Source organism: Zootoca vivipara, chromosome 10, assembly GCF_965207765.1.
Source record: "Zootoca vivipara chromosome 10, rZooViv2.hap1.1, whole genome shotgun sequence".
Taxonomy (NCBI): domain Eukaryota; kingdom Metazoa; phylum Chordata; class Lepidosauria; order Squamata; family Lacertidae; genus Zootoca; species Zootoca vivipara.
In genome coordinates this window covers 46,834,690-46,856,562 of record NC_142593.1, presented here as the reverse complement: position 1 = coordinate 46,856,562, position 21,873 = coordinate 46,834,690, and the positions used below count along the sequence as shown (strand labels likewise).

The 21,873-nt window shown below is 43.1% G+C and overlaps 1 protein-coding gene across 2 annotated transcripts in view; it reads left to right on the top strand.

The window, feature by feature from the left end:
• The window catches only part of RAI14 (retinoic acid induced 14), a 93,556-nt gene that overhangs the window by 1,534 nt on the left and 70,149 nt on the right, over positions 1 to 21,873 (top strand). For both annotated transcript variants that reach the window (XM_035100963.3, XM_035100962.3), the window contains exon 2: positions 8,643 to 8,721. In XM_035100963.3, the coding sequence (XP_034956854.3) occupies positions 8,686 to 8,721 (36 nt within the window). In that variant the 5' untranslated portion in view covers positions 8,643 to 8,685. The remainder of the gene's footprint in view (positions 1 to 8,642; positions 8,722 to 21,873) is intronic.

Sequence of the window (21,873 nt, the reverse complement as noted above, 5' to 3'; positions counted from 1 at the left end):
TCCATTTTTACTTGCCTGGTGGGAAATGTTTAAAAATGCAATTCTTGGATAAAGTACAAAAGTACTTTTTTTTCCCTCTTTCAGGGTTGTATTTATAAACTGGCAACACCTGCAACTTTTGATTGCAAGGTGGCTGTGCCCTAGTTAGTGGTGGCTAACCTGCAACCTTTCAGATGTTGATAATCATAGAACTGTAGAGTTGGAAGGGGCCATGAGGGTCATCTAGTCCAATCCCCTGCACTGCGCAAGGTAGGGCTCAAAGCCATGAACCTGAGATTAAGATTCTCATGCTCTACCGACTGAGCTACATGGTGGACATCAGCTCCACTGTCCTTGGCCTTTGGTCAAGCTAGTTAGGGCTGATGAGAGTTGGAATCCACCAACATATGGAGGGCCACAGGTTCTCCATTCCTGCAACCGGTTACATATGAAGTTGTTGGACTACTGGTCTAATTAGCCAGGTACTGGTAGCGGCTTTCAAAGATTTCAGAAGAGACATTCCCAACTTTACCTAGAGATGCCAAGGATTCAACCTGTGACCTTTTGCGTGCAAAACAGATGCTCTGCCACTGAGTTATGGCCCTTCCTGTGCATTAGAATCATAGAGTTGGAAGAGACCACAAGGGCCATCCATTCCAACCCCCTGCCAAGCAGGAAATGCCATCAAAGCATTCTTGACATATGTCTGTCAAGCCTCTGCTTAAAGACCTCCAAAGAAGGAGACTCCACCACACTTCTTGGTAGCAAATTCTACTGTCGAACAGCTCTTACTGTCAGGAAGTTCTTCCTAATGTTTAGGTGGAATCTTCTTTCTTGTAGTTTGAATCCATTGCTCTGTGTCCGCTTCTCTGGAGCAGCAGAAAACAACCTTTCACCCTCCTCTATATGACGTCCTTTTATATATTTGAACATGGCTATCATATCACCCCTTAACCTTCTCTTCTCCAGGCTAAACATACCCAGCTCCCTAAGCCGTTCCTCATAAGGTATTGTTTCCAGGCCTTTGACCATTTTGGTTGCCCTCCTCTGGACACGTTCCAGCTTGTCAGTATCCTTCTTGAACTGTGGTGCCCAGAACTGGACACAGTACTCCAGGTGAGGTCTGACCAGAGCAGAATACAGTGGTACATTAGAATAGATTTATTTCAAAGGCTGCATCACTTGATCAAGATTTGAGTGTCACCAGTGAAAGTTTGGGGAGATTTGAGCATATGCCAAGTAGGCTGAGGCCAACTGCACTCAGACATTATAACACAGGTATTTTCAGAAACCTTTTTACCACTTTCCCGCACTGTATTTTTCCAAGTGTACACCTAAGCATGTACTGTACTGTGTAAAAAGGCCCACTAAGTAATTCCATGTGGAACTTAGCCTGCAGATGTTGAATCCAAAGGTAACTGTGGTACAGTATCTGAGAACTTCATGATCTGAGTCTAGCTGAACATTTTGTATCGTTAAATAAAAACTTAGTGTTTGCTGCCTTCATATATAAGCATAACCTGTCTTCCATTACTTTAAAATGAGTGTGCTTGGGTAGCTATATTCCCTGTAAGTATGGCAGCACCATCAGAAGGTGCAAGAGAAAGCACTTGCTACCTTCTGGCTGTTAGAGGCCATTGAAAGTGCATAATGTATAAGATTTTGCATAGACAGCCCGATTCTTTATGATCGGTGGAATACAAAGGAACAAGGACACTTGATTGGATGGCTTTCAACCATCCTTTCACCTTGCACTTTGGTGCTGAGCCAGATATTGTACTTAATGGTTGGCAAATGTAGCAGTTTAAAATGACAGTGAAGCTAAAAGAGAGTAGTACATTTGCAAGAATATTGTGAATGGAGCAAGGCTTCTAATACCGTAGCTATCATTGATCTTGGAATAACCACAATGCCAGGCAAAATAGGTCCTTGTAACTTCTGATGTGTGTATAAAGTGTATTTCTGGTAGGGAGAAACTGTTGCACTTCACCCATATTTCCTCTCCACTTGCCATATTGGTGCTCAGGGCACTGCTTATAATTGAAACACTTTTCTAAATGGGATACATTTTAAAAAGCAAACTTCAATGGAGTACTAGTACAAACTGTTGCTAGATACAAACCATGCTGTGTACTGATTTTCTGAAGTACATGCTATTAAGATACACAATTTTGAACAGGGGTAGGGGCATCTTTTCACTTTGAGGGCTCACCACTGGCACTCAGGACAGTGGGCTAGGCAGACACCTCTCCCTTTGCTCCATCCAAACAAACGAGATGTTAGCAGAATTCAAGAACATTTTTCAACTCTGCAAAAACACCTGGAGTGTCCAGTGAAGCCAGTGATCGTGGTGACCTGGGGAGAGGGCTGCATTTGACCTCTGGGCCTGAACTTCCCCAGCCCTCTTTTAGAATAATGTAAAAAGACGGATAGGAGTGCCTGGCGTGCTATGGTCCATGGGGTCACGAAGAGTTGGACACGACTAAACGACTAAACAACAACAACAAAAAGACGGATACTGTAGTAAGGATGCAGCCTGCTAAGTACAGTAGTGAATCCTCCGTTCTGGGACTGCTCCCAAACAATCACTGACAAAGCTATCAGTTGCTAGGAAAGAGATGCAGGGGTTTCATGCACTAGAGAGAGTTAAAATAGCTGGGTCCCCTGCCTTGGAAACGTTAATTTGGTTCTGGTACATCATCCTTCAGGCATAGTCGTGATTCAGTACTTAAGGTGAAACCTGTGGTTCATTATGATAGCTAATTGGCTCCATGAAAGCTGTGTGAAGCGAAGGCTGTGGCATTTGAATGATACAGATAATTTGATTTGCTCAGCTTGATCCTATACATTGGGGAGGGGGGCCGGGGGGTAGATGTGGCCCCTTGACTCCTGCTTCAGTTAGGTTGGCAAAAAAGCCTCCTATTTATTACTAATTTTCAGCCTGCTTTCCCCTTGGCAAGCTGGGTTGCAATACTCAATGATGGATCTTAAGTGTCTGTGTCCAAGCTGTGTACTTGGGTGAGAATCGTGGTCTGCAAAAGGATGGAGAGAGGCATGAACTCCCATCAGACCTGGCTGGCATAGCTGATGGCCAGGAAGGATGGAGTTCATCCAGCAACATCTGGAGGGCCACAGGTTCCCTATCCCTGGAATTGCAGGATACTTAAAAAGAAAAAAAAAGTAGTCTTGCTTTCTACTGCCCTAGAAGACAGGACTACCAGTAGATCTAATGAGCTTAGCAGGCAGGATTTCAGAGGCTTCCAAGGAGTCTGGACAGTTATTATTAACAATCATTTCATTTCTATACAACTTTATACTTTTAAAAAATCTCAAAGTAGTTTGCAACCCATTAAAACATCAAATAAAACAAATTCAAGCTTCAAGAAAAATATTTCAGATCCTTCTTGAAGTGACATTTTGTTCCCCCATATTTATCTACCTACTTGCGGTAATTTATAGGGCTGCCCCAAAGCAGAAGTGCTCTAGGGAGCTGGTGTGGTGGTTAGAGTGTTGGACTAGGACCTGGGAGATCAGGGTTCAATTCCACACTCAGTCATGAAGCTCACTGGGTTACCTTGGGCGAGTCACAGCCTCTTAACATACCTCACAGGGTCATTGTGGGGATTAACTGAGGAGGGGGGTGAACCAGAGGGTGGGATATAAATGCAATAAGCAAGCTCTTCTGCTTACCTATTTAAGAAAGCTGGAGGGGCCAGCCAGATAGCAAAGTCAGTCACCAGCCTGGCATCTAGAGATCTCCATGTGGTCACAATTGGACCCACGCCAGTGGCAAAACACGCCTGGCGCCTGTGGGATTTTGAAAATTGTCTGAAATAACAAAGCCAAATAAAGTAGATAATAATTTAATAGTACAAGGTGGATAGCAAATGGCTGAGAAAAAGCAGCAAGGTCTACCTTCCTCCCTTAGGTATTGTGCAGTCTTAAGGTGAAAATGAGCAATGGCTGACTATAAAGTATTTTGGTCAAATGTTTCTTCTTTAGTTTGACTGGAGGGTGGCTGTGTGATGGATTGGACAAGGCTGGATAGTCAGGTTGTCAGTAGAGTAATCTCAAGCTGCGCAAGAGTGAGCCTGTGGCTAATTGATGGAGCAGCCCAGACTGTCAGCAGAACTTATACCTGAAGATAAAAACTGTGTTAGTGGCTCAGAAAAAAGAGTTAACATTTTATGAAGCTAAAGGAGAAGCTGTGCTGGAGGGGAAGGCAGATCTCTGGAAGAATTCTGAACGTTTTAGTTGTCTCCCATTGTACAAAGGAGTGTGCCCAGGCCACCTGAAGCTGTCACCACAGAACACTTCTAAAATGATTACAGTACAGTCGATCCCATCGACTGTTCGGCAGGGAAGAGGGAAGAGGCACCCCTTCTCCTCCTCTGCAGTGATGATGTGCTTGTGTCACTACCTGCCACATGAGAGGGTACAGTTGTACATGCAGTATTCATTCCCACCGAGTTGGAGATACACATGGAAATTTGTGAAAGCACTTTCCTAAACAGAATAGGAGTGCTGTGTGCTGTAACCTCTCTGGACACACTACATTTGTTCCTGGGCATTTGGTTAGGTGTATCTTTTAAACATTGCTCCACTTCACCCCATCCTATACCCAGGAACTACCTGGCTAAATGAAGGTTCACTATATTTAGGGTTGCTTCTTTGCGGAGGCTTCTGTTAACAACCATCTTAGGACATTGATCCGCTAAGGCAGAGCTTTCCTAACTGTGTGTCATGACACATTAGTGTTGGCTGTAGTGTGTAGGTGTGTTGTGTGAATGCTCGGCACACTCCTTCCAGGATTGGAAAGCAGTTAGATTAACCTCTGGTTTGCTAGTAAAACTGAATTACTGTGTTGTGAAATGATGTAAAACTAAATTTCTGTGTCACGAAATGATGCATGTCTAAAATGTGTGTCACCAACATGAAAAGTTTGGAAAGCTCTGAAGGGTTGCTTCAAACCCTTGTACATTTCTTGTCTCCTGGACCTTTCTTTGAAGAAAAAGCATGACAGTCATGTGCTTGTTAGTTTTGCATGCAAATTTGTTCCACTGCAGAATGGAGTTTATGCTTTTTCCTAGAGGAGAGTATATTCCATGCTTCTTCTTTTTTTTTAAGCGCAATGTGTTTTAATTGCCTTTGGTAGGGGAAGTTAGTGTGGCTTTGGTGCATTTTTAAAAACTGAAGCAAACAACAAAACTCTTTTGATTTTGATGTGAGAGGGTCAATGGATTTCTGTGCATACTGCATTTACTCCTTTCCTCTGAAGTTGCATGTGCTTTATTAAATTGACCAAAGTGTAATGATGTTGGTGTTGACCTTCTTTTAAGTCTGCTGAAGTACCTCCTGATTAATTGCTGTAGCTATTCCTGTGTTTTGTAGTTCTTTGGACATTCAGGATTATTTCATTTTCTTTGGCAAATGTGGATTTGCCCTGGTTCTGCAAGGCTTAGTACACTGATCTGATCTCTCTCTCTTAATACTGGCAGAATTGAATTCTTTAGGAGTATATCTCATTAATGCATACACAGAGAGCTGTCCATTGTTGTCTGTCTTCTGGAGCTGGAAGATCATGGGAATAATAAAGCACTCATTCTAACCTTGAATGTTTTTGTTGCCTCTGCATTAGGAGAATAACAGGAAAATGTCCAGGCCATATCTGCATTCTTGAGCTTGGGAATCCAACCCTCTTCCATTTGACTAGCAAAATCCGCAGTTTATGACTAGCAGATTGTATGCAGTGTAAGGGCTTTTCGTGGGGCTACTTTCCACTCATACTTCGTGGGACTACTTTCCATACTTCGTGGGACTACTTTCCAAATGAATGGAAACCATTCATTTATATGGGAGGCAGCATAGTGATCTTGAGCTATGAAAAGCAAGGTGCTGCACGTTGGGTTCGGTTTCCTGGTCATGCCAGAGCAGTAGAATCCAAAGGCAATCAGTGCAGAGTCAGTTTTTCTTTCAAGAGAGAAAAGTTCTAGTGACTTACGAATCATAGGACTGTAGAGATGGGAGGGACTCCAAGGGTCATCTGATTCCAACCCCCTGCAGTACAGAAAATTCAACGTGTAGTTCCCCCATCCAATATGGAACCATACCGGATCCCACTTAGCTTTACCACAGCAATTCAGGTGACTTGCAGTATTTAGCCATCTACAACAGGGGTGGGGAATGTTTTTAAGCCTGAAGGCTGCTTTCCCTCCTGGATAACGTTTCGGGGGCTGCATGCCACTGATGGGGCTGGCCAGGGGCAAATGTAGGTGCAGAAAGGATGTGACTCTTTCCTTTTGTACAGTTGGCTACATTCCAGTCAGGCAAAAGTCAGAGGTACCAACATCTCAGACATATCTCTGTCCTCCTTCCAGGCAGGCAAGCAGGAAGCATTATTGCAGCACACCTTTTGGGCATGTACTCAAGGAGGGCACAGAGGGAGAGCCAGTGAGGGCATGGACTTGGGAGAGTCTTGGGGTAGCAGTGGATAGACAGCCCTGGAGGGCAACATTTGCTCCCTACCCCTGATTTAGAAATTCACAATTTGGCCAAGCCACATTAGTCTTGTATTCCTCCCCAAAGCATCAAGACACTATTGAAACATTTCAGGACTGCTTTAATTTATTTTATTTTTCATTGTCCCCAAGGAGAAAGTCTGTGAAGGTTGTGGGGACCACCCCCAATTTGTATCCAGATCTCCCTGGTTCTAGCCACTGCACCACATTGACTTACTGCCAGTAGCTCCAAAACACTCTCCAGAGCTTTCTGCATCAGGTGGTTGCCCTGCGTGGGTTGGAGTGTGATAGAAATGGCTCTAGACGGGGTCCAAAGCTAGCTCTTGCTTTTGCCCTTGCAAGCCCCCTTTGCATACTGAACACCAGAGAAGGGCTCGTGGTTTCTCCCTCTTAATCTTGTTACTTTGCGTATTCAGCAACAGGACATCTAAGTGTAGAGTTACGGTATGTACATGCATGTGTACACCATTGCTGAGAATTCAGCATGCATCCAGCCTCCAGTCTTTTACACCCCACCCCAGCTTTCATATTTTTAAGTTCCTTTCTCCTTTTAAAGGCTCCTTTAAAGAAGCAGCAGCACAATAAGTTTAGTTTCACTGAATTATCCTTGTTAGCTCTGCTGTTCATGAATAAGGGGTTTCTTTGCCAAGTGGCACTTGATTAGTATTGGTGTGTTTAACTTAATGTGGCAGGAATAACCTCTCAGCAAAGGCATTTGCAAGGTTGCACAATGCACTCCTTTAATCTTTTGGCATGAGGTTTACACTTAAATGCAACTTCTGTGGTGTGTGTGTTTGTTTCTGACTCTGCAATGATGCTGTCTTTCCATACTTAAGGATGACTCAGCAGACTGCATAGGGCTTCCTGTTGGGCATCCCTTAGTTTCTGAAGACTTGCCCAGGTGTTTCTTATGCTACATGTTTTGGATCAAGCCTGGGGGACCTGGAGGCCCTGCTCCTCCTTGCACCCCATGCTGTTGCCTGGCTGGAATGTGTCCTGTTCAGTGATAATGCCCCTTGCTTTCCTGGATAGAGAGAGATGTATGTGCATATACCTCTGAATTTTGTGTGGCTTGAATGTATCCCACTGTACAAAAGTAAGAGTCGCACCTGTTGTTTTCGCCACAGCCATCACTGGTTTGCAGCCCTGGGAAGAGTCACATTTTAAGTGTAGGTGTGAATATCTGTGTCATGCACATACTCCCCTCAAAGAGCTTAGGTTGGCGCTCAGCTCTCCAGTCGATCAATGGTGGCTGTTTGTCCCCTTATTAGGCAGTAATTCTTTTTAGTTTAAAGGGCAACAACTCATGTCTTTTTTCTATTCTCACCCCCTTCCCCACATCTAAGTGCACAGTGGTTCCTTGGTGTTCCTTAGTATCCGTTGTATAAAATTCAGTCCGCAACTGAACTTGGCAAGTAGTGCAAGCATTGGAGGTTGCTGTTTCTGACCACTCAAAGGGAGTCAGTGAGTGGCAAGATAATCTTGTGTAATGTCACAGTACTGCACAACATTGCTGTGGCTCCCACTGCCACCCCAGTGGGATTCTTGCTATGGAAGGGTTGGCTTCCAAACCAGTGGTTCCCAAACATTACCCCCCCCCTCCTTCCATGGACCTCTTGGAAGTTGTTGAGGATCTTAGTGGACCGCTTAGTTATTTTTCTGCCTGTTGTAGCAATTGAAATTCCGCAGAATTCAAATTGTAACAAGAACTAAAAGAAGTAACAAAAAATACAATTCAGAATCGATATGACTATTCAGTGCAATGGATACGCAGATCCCAACTTCAACCACAAATCCACAGACACATGGTGAACTACCTGACTGAAGCTTATAGAGCACTGGTGGTTCACAGTTTGGGAACCTCTCTTCCAGTAAGTTTTCGGAAGTGCTTTCCTTGCAATCTAAGGATCAGGGCTGCAAGTGCCTGGGGAACAGATTGCAAAAGTGCCATTGGTGCTCTGCTGTACATACCACGGTATGTCCACTGGTGCTGCTTAATAGGGGAATTTCACAAATATTTATAAGATGGCATCTTTTGTTCAGAACCGACCCATATGCTGCAATTTAAAGAGTGTGTTGTTGGTGCCTGCTGCATGTATATGGAATGTATAATGGAACTTATTTTCCCCTCTCCTTTTTGTTTAGGTGTTGAAAACGCATAAGGTTTAGAACTTTGAATGGAATAAGCATGAAGAGCCTGAAAGCAAAGTTTAGGAAGAGCGATGTAAGTATTCTGCGACTCACTGTGGCTGACTCATATTAGTTTGTCTGTATTGTGGAAGTATTCCTTCAGTCCCGCCTTGATAAAGCCGTTAAGTTAATGAACTACGAGGGCGGAAATGGTAATGCTTCTGAAATGTAGCAGGAGAGAACCATAGGACTCAAAATTGTTTCTGTTCTTGTGTGGTGTTTACTTGGTCACTTTAACATAACATGTACATAATGTTATTTGTATGCTGCCTTTCTGCAGTTCTAACGATGCTCAAGGCAGCTTGCCACATGGAAAATATGGAGGAAATGCATAACAAAAGCAGTCATAAGCAATAAACGAAACATTAAAATACATACTTGTACTCTGTCATGCACCCATGCACATTGATGACACCACAGAAATAAATACACTGCAGGCTTTGAATATGTGTTTCTTTATTGACATTCAGTCATATTTTAGGTTAGTTTATAAAAATAGTAGCAGCAACATATTAATATCAGTAGATATATATAAGTAGAAATGTAAAAAAAAAATCTTTGGTTGGTTCAGCTTCTGCCTCCAATTTTTGACTTTCATGATTAGAGAATCTCAGGTTGAGGCTAGGGAAAGGCCATTTCACACGCAAGTCTTTTTCAGATGTATACTTGACAGGGAGCTTTTGCAGACAATTATTGCTTGTTGATGGGTGAATCTATATGAAGCTTGCACTTGCCACATTCTCCTTTGGATGAAACAATGTCTAAAGGATTTGCTGGTCTATGACCGTAATAAAGATATTATTATTATAATGTCTAAAGGATGTTAAGCCACTATTGTATAAACCGTTTTTGGGATTAATTGCACCCTGCTAGGATTGTTTGTGTGCAATAGTGTTTGGTTGGTATGTGGGTGTGTTTCATCCTTTCAGGGAAGATAACTTGGGATGGAATTAAGGAAGGGACAAAATGTGTTGTATGTGTAAAAGATGGGATAGAAGTAACATTACGAGAGGATTTGTGGCTTTTTTCTTTTACAAATGGATAAGAAGATTGAAGCTGATTTTCCCTGGCATTATTCTGCTCGCTCTAGTATTTCTCAGTGATTTTTACGTGCTCAGCAAAATTTTAAGATCAAGCCTATCCTTTCCTTAACTGGTTTGACGTCATTCCAGAAAATAGAAAAGTAGTATGATGTAGGCTTCATTCAAAGAGCTTTTTGATTTACTGGAGTGCTATCTAATTAAACAGGTCTCAACAGCAAGTTGAAACCCGTGTGTGTGTGTGTGTGTGTGTGTGTGTGTGTGTGTGTGTGTGTTGCACATCTAACCCTGCTGGTTTTTTTTTTTAACAGAAAAAGTTCACACTTCAGAGCTTTATAATGATGGGTAATTAGCTGTCATTTTTTTAATGCTTTATTTTTTTTAAAATTCAAATTTTTATTTAAATACTGCCTTGAGTGAGGTAGAATCTACAGAACACATTCTACTGAGTTGTCCCTTTTATAATGATTTAAGGCAATGTCTTATAGCCCCGTATTTACCCCAGTTTAGTTCCCGACTAAGAGAACGGCAGGCAGCATATTTGCTAAACAAGCCCACTGTGAAAATAACCTTCTCTGTGGCTAAATTCCTCTTCCTGGCGCTCAAGTGTCGGAAACGTATAATCGAATGTCTTGATGTGGGTTACTTGTAGGAGGTTTAGTAGCGCGGTCATACCCCATTTATGTATCCCGCTGATGCCCTCAGTTTTATATTTTTATATTTTTATGTATCCCTCTGATGTCTTCAGTTTTATATTTTTTTTATATTTTTATGTATCCCTCTGATGCCTTCAGTTTTATATGTTTATCTTTGTATTGAGAAATGTTTTTGTTCTGACTATCGGTCGAATAAAGTATATTGATTGATTGATATTTAAATACGAACAAAAAAAAATTAAAAAAAGTTAAAAAAAAGTTCGTATTTAAATTTTTTTATGCTTTAAAATTTCTCCCTATACTTGGAATGATGCTTATAGCAAATATTTTCAGCTACCTTCAGATAACTCCGCTGCTCCAGAGCAGCTGTGGAACAATTGCCATGATTCAATTGCTATAAAGCAGGGCTTCCCAAACTAAGGCCCGGAGGCCGGATGAAGCCCAATCACCTTCTGAATCTGGCCCATGGACGGTCCGGGAATCAGCGTGTTTTTACATGAGTAGAATGTGTCCTTTTATTTAAAATGCATCTCTGGGTTATTTGTGGGGCATAGGAATTCGTTCATATTTTTTTTCCAAAATATAGCCTGTCCCCATACAAGTTCTGAGGGACAGTGGACTGGCCCCCTGCTGAAAAAGTTTGCTGACCCCTGCTATAAAGCCTCATGTTGGGTTTTATAATAAGCTTGTTAATTCAAACCCTCCTAAGCTACTTCTAGGAAATGGATTTACAGACTCAATGGCTGGGGTGCTGCTACGTCTTTGCGGGGATCACAAGGGCTGAAATGTGTTTGTGGCTTAATAGGCATAAGCACGCTGTTATTATTTATTAAAATGATATACTGTCCTCTATCCAAAGACCACAGGGTGGTTCTGAGCTAGATGGACCATTGGTCTGACTCAGTATAAGGCAGCTTTTTGCAGAAGGTCCGTAATGCTACTATGTCAGACAGAGGTTGTGCATTGCTCAATTCTGCCTTTTATAGGTCCAGTGGCTGTTCTGGAGGGAGATGATCAGATCCACAAATATAGCTTGACTTGTTGGTAGCCAACGGCACCTGTCTGTCTGTCTGTCTGTCTGTCTGTCTTTCTTCAGGCATGCATGCCTTCAGCTCAGTGTAGAACCAAGGAGGCTACACATGCAGTATGTCTTCTCAGATAGCCTAGTGGTCCTTTGCGGCTAGAAGAGAGAGTGAGTGAGAGGTCTCTGTATGTGGGCCTGCTGTCTTGCAGTATATAACTTGCCATTCACCTGGTAGCAGCTACAGAGGTGTGCTAGCATAATACAGATATGTATCGCTGAGTGCATTGCAGATTTGGCAAGATGCAGGCATATGCTCAGTCCTCATCAGTAGTTTCACACTCTAGGTACCAGCTGCTCACACTGCCTTTTTAATGAAGCAGCAGGCTGCTTGTTTGATATGGAGCAGTTCATCGGGTGTAAACAACAATGGCAGCTAATTTTACTTGCACGTTATTGTGAGAGCTTCTACCTTCCACTACGGCTCTCAAGGGTCTTAGAGCCCCAAGGTTCTCATGCCTTCAGAAAATCCCTGCTCAGCCATGAAAGTCATTGGGTGAGCTTGGACCGATCACACTCTCTTACCAACCCCTCAGGGTTGTCGTGAGACTAAAAGGAGGAATAAAGAACCATGTACGCTGCCTTGAACACCTTGGAGGAGAGGTGAGATACAAATGCAATAACTAAATAATCAATGTTGGCCAAACCTCATGCCTGTGAACTATCAGCAGACTTGAGGGGAACTGCAAGGTTTGCAGAGCAGTTCAGTGAAGAATCTTTGCACTGACTGACAATGGGTGGGGAATGGAAAATGGGGTAGGAGGGAGAATGGAATATTGTGGGAGGGGCACATGTTTGGCTGACTGGAACAGGAAGACTGCACACTGCAACATTTTGTTGCAGGTCTCACTAGTTATGCTTATAAAACCCTTAAGAAAAGCAAGCAAGGCCCTTGAGTGAACCACATCTTTTCTGTCTGCTCTGGCAGTCTGAATCTGTCTGACTGTTGATGGTAGGTAAACTCTGCTGCATCGCAAGTAGGGATTCAGGTGCCATTGCTTCAGTAAATAAATCAAGCAAGCAAGCTCAATCCAGTTGGCGTTGGGTAGGGAGGGTGAAGAAGCCTCTGCCCATTTGCTGAATTTCAAAATCTTGAGCTAAAAAATACAGCGAACATGCCTCCTTGTTTCTCATCCTTTTCACATTGCTTTCCAATGGCGAGTTCTACAACTCCAGTTCACCACTGTATTCTCTTGCAGGAGAAAAATCGATTTGGAATCTGAAAATAGCAAAACTGCCTTGAGAGCACCTTGCTTACCCATCACTGCTTTAACAAATACCACTGAGGGCAATGAATGAAAAATGTCAGCCCTGTTCAAGTAACATGCAGTGGGTTGGGTGTTCTTTGACAGGGGGCAATGTTGGTTAGGGTTGCCAGACATATCCGGAATACTGCAGTCGGAAGCATCACTAAAATGTCCTGCCAAAAGTATGGCAACCCTAGTGTTGGTTCAATCTATGGCAGGGGTAGCTAACATGGTGCCCTGTAGCTGTTGTACTAAAACACCCACCATCTCTGATCATTGACCATGGTCCCATGCTGATGGGACTCGGAGTCTAATGACATTGGCACTGCACTGGGCACCCCTGGCATAGTCACTGTCATCTACATGAAGGGAAACCTGTTATGTTAAAAATAAATAAATCATTACATTAGCTAATAAAATGGCACACTCTGCTTAACAGATGGAAGCTCTGCTTCTGCGATGTAATTTTTTTAACGACCACTTTTAACTGATGGGTAGTAGAAAGAAGAAAAACATTCTTTGTCATGTAGGCGAAACAAATGCTTTTGCTCTCTCCAGGCTTAACTTGTAAGAAGGAGTCTGAAGGACAGCTTGCTCTGATCTTATCGACACCTCTTATAAAAGACTTCCTTTTAATCCAACCAGGATAAATTCCTTTGTTTTTGTTTACAGGAGCTTGGGCTTGATTTATTAAAATAGCTCCTGGCTTTAAGGATCCTCATTCCATGGAGTCAAGCTAAATTTGTACTCCTAGAATAAAGAACAGAAGAGACTAGAGGAGGCTGGCTGTGTCTGTCTAGAAACAAAGCCTCCAGAAACTCTATTGTCAGTGAAGGCAAAATGGGATTGAAAGCACTGGTTGAAGGCAATTCACTAATCAGTTGATTCAAGTCAGGTTAACGCATGGTTATTTTAAACCAGGCATTCCCAAACTTTGGCCCTCCAGATGTTTTGGACTACAATTCCCATCATCCCTAACCCACTGGTCCTGTTAGCTAGGGATCATGAGAGTTGTAGGCCAAAACATCTGGAGGGCCGCAGTTTGGGGATTCCTGTTTTAAACCTTGTTCATGCAGAGTAATTAAAAAGTATAACATACACTGCTCAGATTGGCCCTCCTGAGGATGGGCTGTGTCTTTAGCAACCCACACACCCCCTTTTAAGTTTTTTTCTTCTAAATTACATAGTTGTCTCCCTGCTGTGTTAGTATCTTTAAGGTATCTAACACAGATACCTTAAATATATATGTGTTAGATACAGCAGGGAGACAACTCTGCAATTTAGAACATAAGATGCTTATACACAGTGCTTCTTTTCTGGGGGTGCACAGTACCAGCACATTTTTTTCACATGTTAAATGTGGCACTTTCTGTAACAACTTCATGGTGAATTACTGGCACCTTTTTTTTGGAAAAAAAACACTGCTTATGCCAAGTTAGACCATTGCTCCATTTAGCTCATTATTGCCCACACTGACAGGCAGCAATTCTTTGTGGGCATACACTGGTCTGTCTCTCCCCTGGAGAAACTGGGTATTATTATTTATTAAATTTATACACCACCTTTCATCCAAAGATCACAGGGCAGTTTGCAGTATAAAGTTGTTGGACTTCAACTCCCAGAAGCCCCAGCCAGGATGGTTAGTGGTCAAACGATGATGGAAATTGTAGCCCAGAAACATCTGGAAAACTGATTGAACCAAGGCAGATGCTCTACCACTAAATCTTGCTTCGGTGCTGGCAATGGGGTGGAGTCCTCTACACCTGAGGATAGCAGGGTAGCTTAGGGGGCACCTGGGGTTGCTAGTTTAGGAGTCTGAAAATGGCTGTGGACTTCTGGAGGGATCAAGGGGCTGCTGCTGCCTTGAGATGGCTGTCCTGTCCTACCCAATGGTAGGAGTGGCCCTGCTGAAAGAACACAAGTCCTGATGAGTCTGACCAAAGCTCCATGTAGACCAGCCTCCTCCCACTGGCAACCAAAAGCTTCTGGGAAGCCCATAAATAAGGGTTGCAGACCATAGTTGCTCCCCAATCAATTGGTGTTCAATGATCATAGAATGGTAGAGTTGGAAAGGGACCACAAGGATAATCTAGTCCAGGCACCCCCAAACTTCGGCCCTCCAGATGTTTTGGACTACAATTCCCATCTTCTCCGACCACTGGTCCTGTTAGCTAGGGATCATGGGAGTTGTAGGCCAAAATATCTGGAGGGCCGTAGTTTGGGGGTGCCTGATCTAGTCCAACACCCTGCAACACAGGAATCTTTTGCCCAAGGTGGGTCTTGAACCCACAACCCTGAGATAAAGTACTGTCTCTGAACCTAGAGGGTTGTTGTTGTCATTGTTTATTAATTTTTACAAAAATAATAATCTAAAAGCTACTGATAAACCTCCCTGTTATTAATTTGTCTAATCCTCCTTAGAAGCCATCTGAATTTTTAGCTTTCACCACATCCTGTGGCAGCAAAATCCGCAAACAGATGTTTCTTATATTTGTCCTGAATTTATTCTTTTAATTAGGTGGTAATACTGTTGCTGCCAGGTGCCAGTAGCACACCTCCATTGAGGGCTGTTCATCCTCCTTTGCTTGTGTGCTTCCTAGGACTGAGGTAGATCAGAGATAGCCAACATGGTAGCTGGCAGATTCTTTGAACTACAACTCCTGTTCTCTCAGATTAATGGCCATGTTGGCTAGGGCTGATGGGAGTTGCATTCCAAAGCATCTGGCGGGTACCACATTGACTATCCTTCAACTAGATAAACCCTTGGGTTGGCCCATCATAGGCTCTTTTCAAAGCAGTCTGGCATGGATGTAGGCATGCTTTATGTACGTTGAAGTCATTGGACTTGAGTACACATAATTCTGTGCTGGACCATGGGCTATTTCTGTGCTCTTCCTTGATCTTTTCCCATTTCCTAACATCCACCCCATTCTCTCCTCTCCCTGTCATCAACATTTACAACAGTCTTCCCCTAATGTCTTCCCCTAGATGTTGTTGGGCCATAGTTCCCATCATCCCTATCTCTTGACCATACTGGCTGGAGCTGATGAGAGTTGGAGTCCAAAACATCTGGAAGGTGCCAGATTGCGGAAGGCTGCTTTAGAATGTGAACTCCTTGGGTCAGGGACCTGCCCCTTTCTTATTTCGCATGGTGAATTGGCATGTACATTGATGTAAGCTGCAGAAATGAACTATAATTACATAAATAGCCAGAGGTGGTCTTATGAGGGATACACAGTTCTGTGCCCCTTTTTTTGGACAGACTGCTTTCTTCGAAGTACCACTACCTGTGGTTGTGGATTTCTGTGGCTCACCATGGAAAGTGCGATTGTCAGCAGTCCATGTAAGACAGAGGCTGAGATCTCTTGGCCGTTTGGAAGTTTCAAATGCTAAATAAACGTATTGAATCCCAGGGTTTTTGTTTTGTTTTGCTTTTTTGTACTGTTATATGACTTCCCCACCCCCCAAGTTTTGTAGGTCTCTTGAGAAAAATGTCTGGTTTTCATTCTGAGTCGTATTTAGCCTTTGCTGTTTTTTTTTTTTTAGGCAACTTGGTATGTTAACAATGCACTGAAACTACGAAGCCTGCAACTTTTGATTTGCTTAAAAGAATAGGACTGCTGTTGAGTCTGGCATTTTTACAGAAACATACATCTACTCATGGTTTCTTTGTTTCTACAAGCCCATCGTTTAGGGAGATGTTGACAGGCTGAACACAGGTCTAAAATGTTGCCTGCCCCTTGCTTTACTGTGGCCCTCAAGACATTGCTGGTGTAACTTACAACACCCATTTATCCTGACCATTAACTGTGCTGGCAGGGGCTGATGGAAGTCGGAGTCCGAATGACATTAGGAGCACCATTGGCTCCCCATTGTTGCATGTGGAAGGGCTATAGCTCAGTGGTAGGGCACATGCCCTGCATCCAGAAGATTGCAGGTTCAATCCTTAGCATTTCCAGGTAGGGCTGGGAGAGACCCCTGGGGAGCAGGCACCCACCATGCTAACAGTACTGAACTAGATAGACCCAGAGGTGTGACTTGGCATCAGGTTGCTTCCAGTGTTCTATGGTAGGAATGGAAGGTTGTAAGGTGTCTTCTAGATCTGCACACTTGCCCTTCCATTGTTTATCCCTGGAAGATGTAACTGTGGAAGATTAAACCTAGCATGAGAAGCGGCAAATGCTACAGAGCTGTATTGCAGATAGGCAGATACTCAGACCATAGAAAAGCAGTTGGTAGAGTGTGTTCTGTGTTACGGCATTTCCCCTCCTCTCCTGCAAGAAAGAGCATATAGTACTTCCTGTTCTTGTCTCTTCCTTTGAACAGCGTTGGCTGCAGATATGCCCCCGTTTGCTCCAGCTGTAGATTATACTGTAAATATAAGCATTTTGCCTGCATAGTTTTTACTGCCGCTATTGCTGCAAACCAATGCAAGATTCAAAGTAAGGAAATTATTATATTTTTCAACTTAATTCCCAAGTTATTGCTTAGTTTTTTGTTAAGCGGGGTAAGAAAGAGAGTCCGCTTGCTTCATAGCTGGACTTGCTCAAACCAAGGTTTTAAAGCCTGGTTTTGCTGCCAGGCATGGGATTTTGAAACTGCTTAACACACACATGTGGGCGCCTGGAGAGATAAATTGTGATTACTATATCCTTTCCCTCCCATTAAAACCCTTGCCACAGTAAGTCTTGGAGATGGGGCCTGCTGTAAGCAGCTTTCCTTGGTGTGAAGACCATGTTGTCCAGCCTGTTCTGGGGAGCTATGGGCTTCTCAGGAGGTTATTCTCAGTGAGAGAATGCTAATGGATAACTAGGGCCATCTATGCAGTCATCCTGTCCATTATAATGAGAGGCATTTTGCAAGTGACATCAATATAAGTGGGTTGCCCCTTCGAACTGTTGTTCTAGTGCTAGCTGTAATGGGCATCATCTACTGCTGCCCCCCTCTGCCCTCATTCTTGTCTATATCTCCTTTAGGCTGTTGACATTTTGCTAACCAGCTGGTTTTCCTGTCCTACTTTCAGCACTGGTGCAAACAGCTTATCACTGTGTGTTTTCTGCTAGGCCTTTCTCTTTTGTGTTTCTCCCTGTTAGCCAAGGATGACAAACAGAAGAAAAGGATAGCGTTGCACCCCGCTGCTATGCTACAATAGGTGTTGGACAGGGCTTCACATTCAAATTCCTGTAGGAGTGAATGCTGCGCCAAGCTTGCTCTGGCCTTGGAAAAGGCAACTTCGTTATGGTAATTCATCAAGTTATTGGCAGAAAATAAAAATAGGTTGGTGTGTAAATGCAGAAAATCAGATTTCCATAAAGTTTCAATTTTAAACTAATAAGGCATGATTATATACACCTGCTAGATTAGAACAAAACCATTGTTGGTGCTGTTAAAAACAACAACATTCAAGCCTACTTAACTTTTTATTTTAACTGGAGTGGGTCTTCTTTTAGCCTGCATTGGTGAAATGCAGCTAGCTAGCTAGCATGCTACGATTGTCAAGAGGTCATTAATAGCTTTTGTTTCTAGCAATATTTAGCTTGGCTAACCCCTTCAATTAAAGCTTTCTGGCAATTTATGGCTGCTAAGCACTGAATTTCAGTGTGGCTCTTTCAAAAAGCAGCCAGTTGATGATGGTTTAGAGCTGTGTTTAAAGGTAAAGGGACCCCTGACCATTAGGTCCAGTCGTGACCGACTCTGGGGTTGCGTGCTCATCTCGCATTATTGGCCGAGGGAGCCGGCGTATAGCTTCCAGGTCATGTGGCCAGCATGACAAAGCCGCTTCTGGCAAACCAGAGCAGCACATGGAAACACTGTTTACCTTCCCGCTGTAGCGGTTCCTATTTATCTACTTGCATTTTGACGTGCTTTCGAACTGCTAGGTTGGCAGGAGCTGGGACCGAGCAACGGGAGCTCACCCAGTCACAGGGATTCGAACCGCCGACCTTCTGATCAGCAATCCCTAGGCTCAGTGGTTTAACCACAGCGCCACCTGGGTCCCCAGCAGAGCTGTGTTTACTTGTTGCCATAGTTTTAATGATAAGATAAGATAAGATATCTTTATTGTCATTGTCCCCTTGCGGGAACAACGAAATTACTCGGTTGCTACATCCACTCAGATAAAGCATTCCGCATAATCCAAAATTACAAAAAGCTAATTAAAAACAGTAAATATACTACAAAATAACAAGTAAAATAAGATGGTGGACATGTGTGCAGATGTGGCCTGTTAAGTGTGTCTACAGCTGGGCTTTTAGGGGGTAACCTACATGGCCCACTTTCCATTGTGTTGCTTAAGAAGGGCAGCCCACCCCCATCCGACCTCGCTCAGCTTGTAGGCTCTGCACATTAATATATAGCAGTATCCAAATTGATAATCATTTGGGGGTAGGGTATTATTTGAAACTTGAAGGTTATAATTTTACAGTATTTAAAAGATTAGAACCCTAAAGTTTATCCTCAGTTTAGATTATGCAGCTTCCAAACACTGTGCGGAATGCCTAGAACCCGAGTTACCCTGAGAGAGTCCCCCCCCCCTGTCATTTGGAAGGAGAACTTACGAGTTAACGTTGCTGTTGAAAAAATTGACATTTCTCAATTCCACACCCCATCCCCTTTCTGGTAACACAGGAATGCAATTGTTCAGCTGTTATGTATTTTTCCTCTGCATACCAGGGAATTTCCATGCATGGAAACTTAGAATAGTTAAATATTGAGTCTCTCTGTGTGTTTCACTCTTAACAGTGAATCATGCTACTTGACCTTGCCATAATTCATAGTTATCCTTGAAATGTTAAATTGCCTCTTCCCTTTGACATGGTCTCAGAATAATTCCTTTTAGAATGGTAACTTCAGGGAGAGCTGCCTTAAAATAGAACAGTTGAATGCCCCTATCTTTCAAATATTACTTAATGACTTTTATAGTAAACTTCCAGATTTAGCTCTGGTGAGGCTTGTCGGTGCACTTCTTACAAAGCCAAAGTTGAAACTAGTTGCTCAGAGTTCCCATATTGAATGAAATCTCTTCCACTGTGCTTTTCTTCCTTGCGAAGGCAACACAGTGTTCCAACTGGGTTTAATCTGAGGAAATGCAGTTTAAAGTGCTTGTTAGCTATCTTCCCCATTTTGTGTTGGCCTTGCTCTGGCTTTGATCTGCATGTGCTTCTTGCACGCAGCTCTAAAGATATTCCATGCAAAATTAAAAGTCAGACTTAGCTGGTAACATTCCTAGCCCAGGAATGAACTGTTAAAAAAACGGTATAACTGCATATTGTTTGCATGTAAGTCATATTACAGTGCAGTATTTGGGTTTTTGTTTTGCAGAGCTGAAAAGGTTTAGGGCAGGCAAAGGAAAGTACTTCATCACACAGTACATTTGCTCCCACAAGAAGTAAGTGATGGCTTTCAAGGAGGATTGGACAAATTCATGGAGGACAAGGCTTTCAATGGCTACTAGTAATAATGGTTATGTTCATTTGCTGGGAATCACAAGTGTGGAGAGTTTTTTCTGCTTATAGGCTTCCCATAGGCAGCTGGTTGACCCATAACAGGGAATGTGCCTTGGGTCTGATCTAAGTCAGAGCAGCCCACATGGACCAGTGGTCAGGGTTGATGGGAATTGTAGTCCAGAAACAGCCGGAGACCCAAGTTTGGGAAACACTGGAACAGATCAGACTTCCTTAACTTCAGCCCTACAGATGTTTTGACTACAATTCCCATCATCCCTGACCACTGGTCCTGCTAGCTAGGGCTCATGGGAGTTGTGGGCCAAAAACATCTGGAGGGCCAAGGTTGAGGAAGCCTGGACTAGATGATCCTTAGGTTCTCTTCCAACCCTATGATATTATTAACACAACCTCTTTTCATCCTTATGTGATCAGAACTCAGCCAAGCTTCCCAAATTAGTCTCTCTTTTCAGCTTGCAAGGGATTTCAGATGGGGTAACCCCAAAACCGCTGAAATGTTATCTATCTTTCTCAGACATGTTCTTTTTAATCATCTGTAATGATCAAGCAGAAAACAAGAATGGAAAGAATGTGGTCTGTCTATGCTGTGATTGCAGCGACCCTATCTTTGAAATGAATTGGGCCTTTTTGTCATAAGACACATGTCTGCAGAAGCAAGCAAGACTGGCTGCAGACAGGAAATGGCCTAGTCTGTGACCTTGTCTCTAGGGGAAAATCAAAGCTCCTATTAATTCCCTTCCCCTCCCCAAACCAAAGTACATCTGCTCTCTTAGTTAGGAAATAAGTCAAATGAAATGCTTTGCTTCCTTCTTTCTAGGCTTATGCAAATATAAGGTGTGAACTGCATTTTGCAAACATGGAAACAATTTAAACGACTGTTCAGCCTAGGGAAGGAGGCAAAACAACATCTAAAGGTCCGAATTCTTGCTTTTGGATACTGTCCAGATTGATTGGAAAAAGCAGTGGCAGGTTTGAGGGGGGCAGTTGCACACAACCCAATAATTTTTGCAGTGTCATCCCTCCCAGATTATCATCTCCACTGCCCGCCTCCTTTCAATGAAAATAAAGAAAGGAATGTGTGCCCTTTGGCATGCATATCTAGGACAAAGGTTCATTGCATAGATTATATACCGTAACAACAATACTTTGGCCACCTCATGAGAAGAGAAGAATCCTTGGAAAAGACCCTGATGTTGGGAAAGATGGAGGGCACTAGGAGAAGGGGACGATAGAGGACAAGATGAATGGACAGTGTTCTCGAAGCTACGAACATGAGTTTGACCAAACTACGGGAGGCAGTGCAAGACAGGAGTGCCTGGCGTGCTATGGTCCATGGGGTCACGAAGAGTCGGACACGACTAAACGACTAAACAACAACAACAACAGTCAACCAGTGTATACAACTAGCACTAGCTTCATTTAATGTAGTTTGAGTGGCACAGAAGCAAGTTGTTTGATGCCATTTTTGGATCTGTTTCTGGGTGTGGGCTTCACAACGCCCCTAGAAGTTAGAAAGTTTCTTAAGGCATGCCATATATTTAAAGCACTTTCCCCACCCTCAAAGAATCCTGGGAATTGTAGTTTGTTTGGGTTTCTGGGAATTGCAATTCTTGAGAAATAAACTGCAGTTCCCTAAGCCATTTATGGCATACTCAGCCTAAGACTCATGGTACTAGCCCATGATTTTTGTACTGTATTT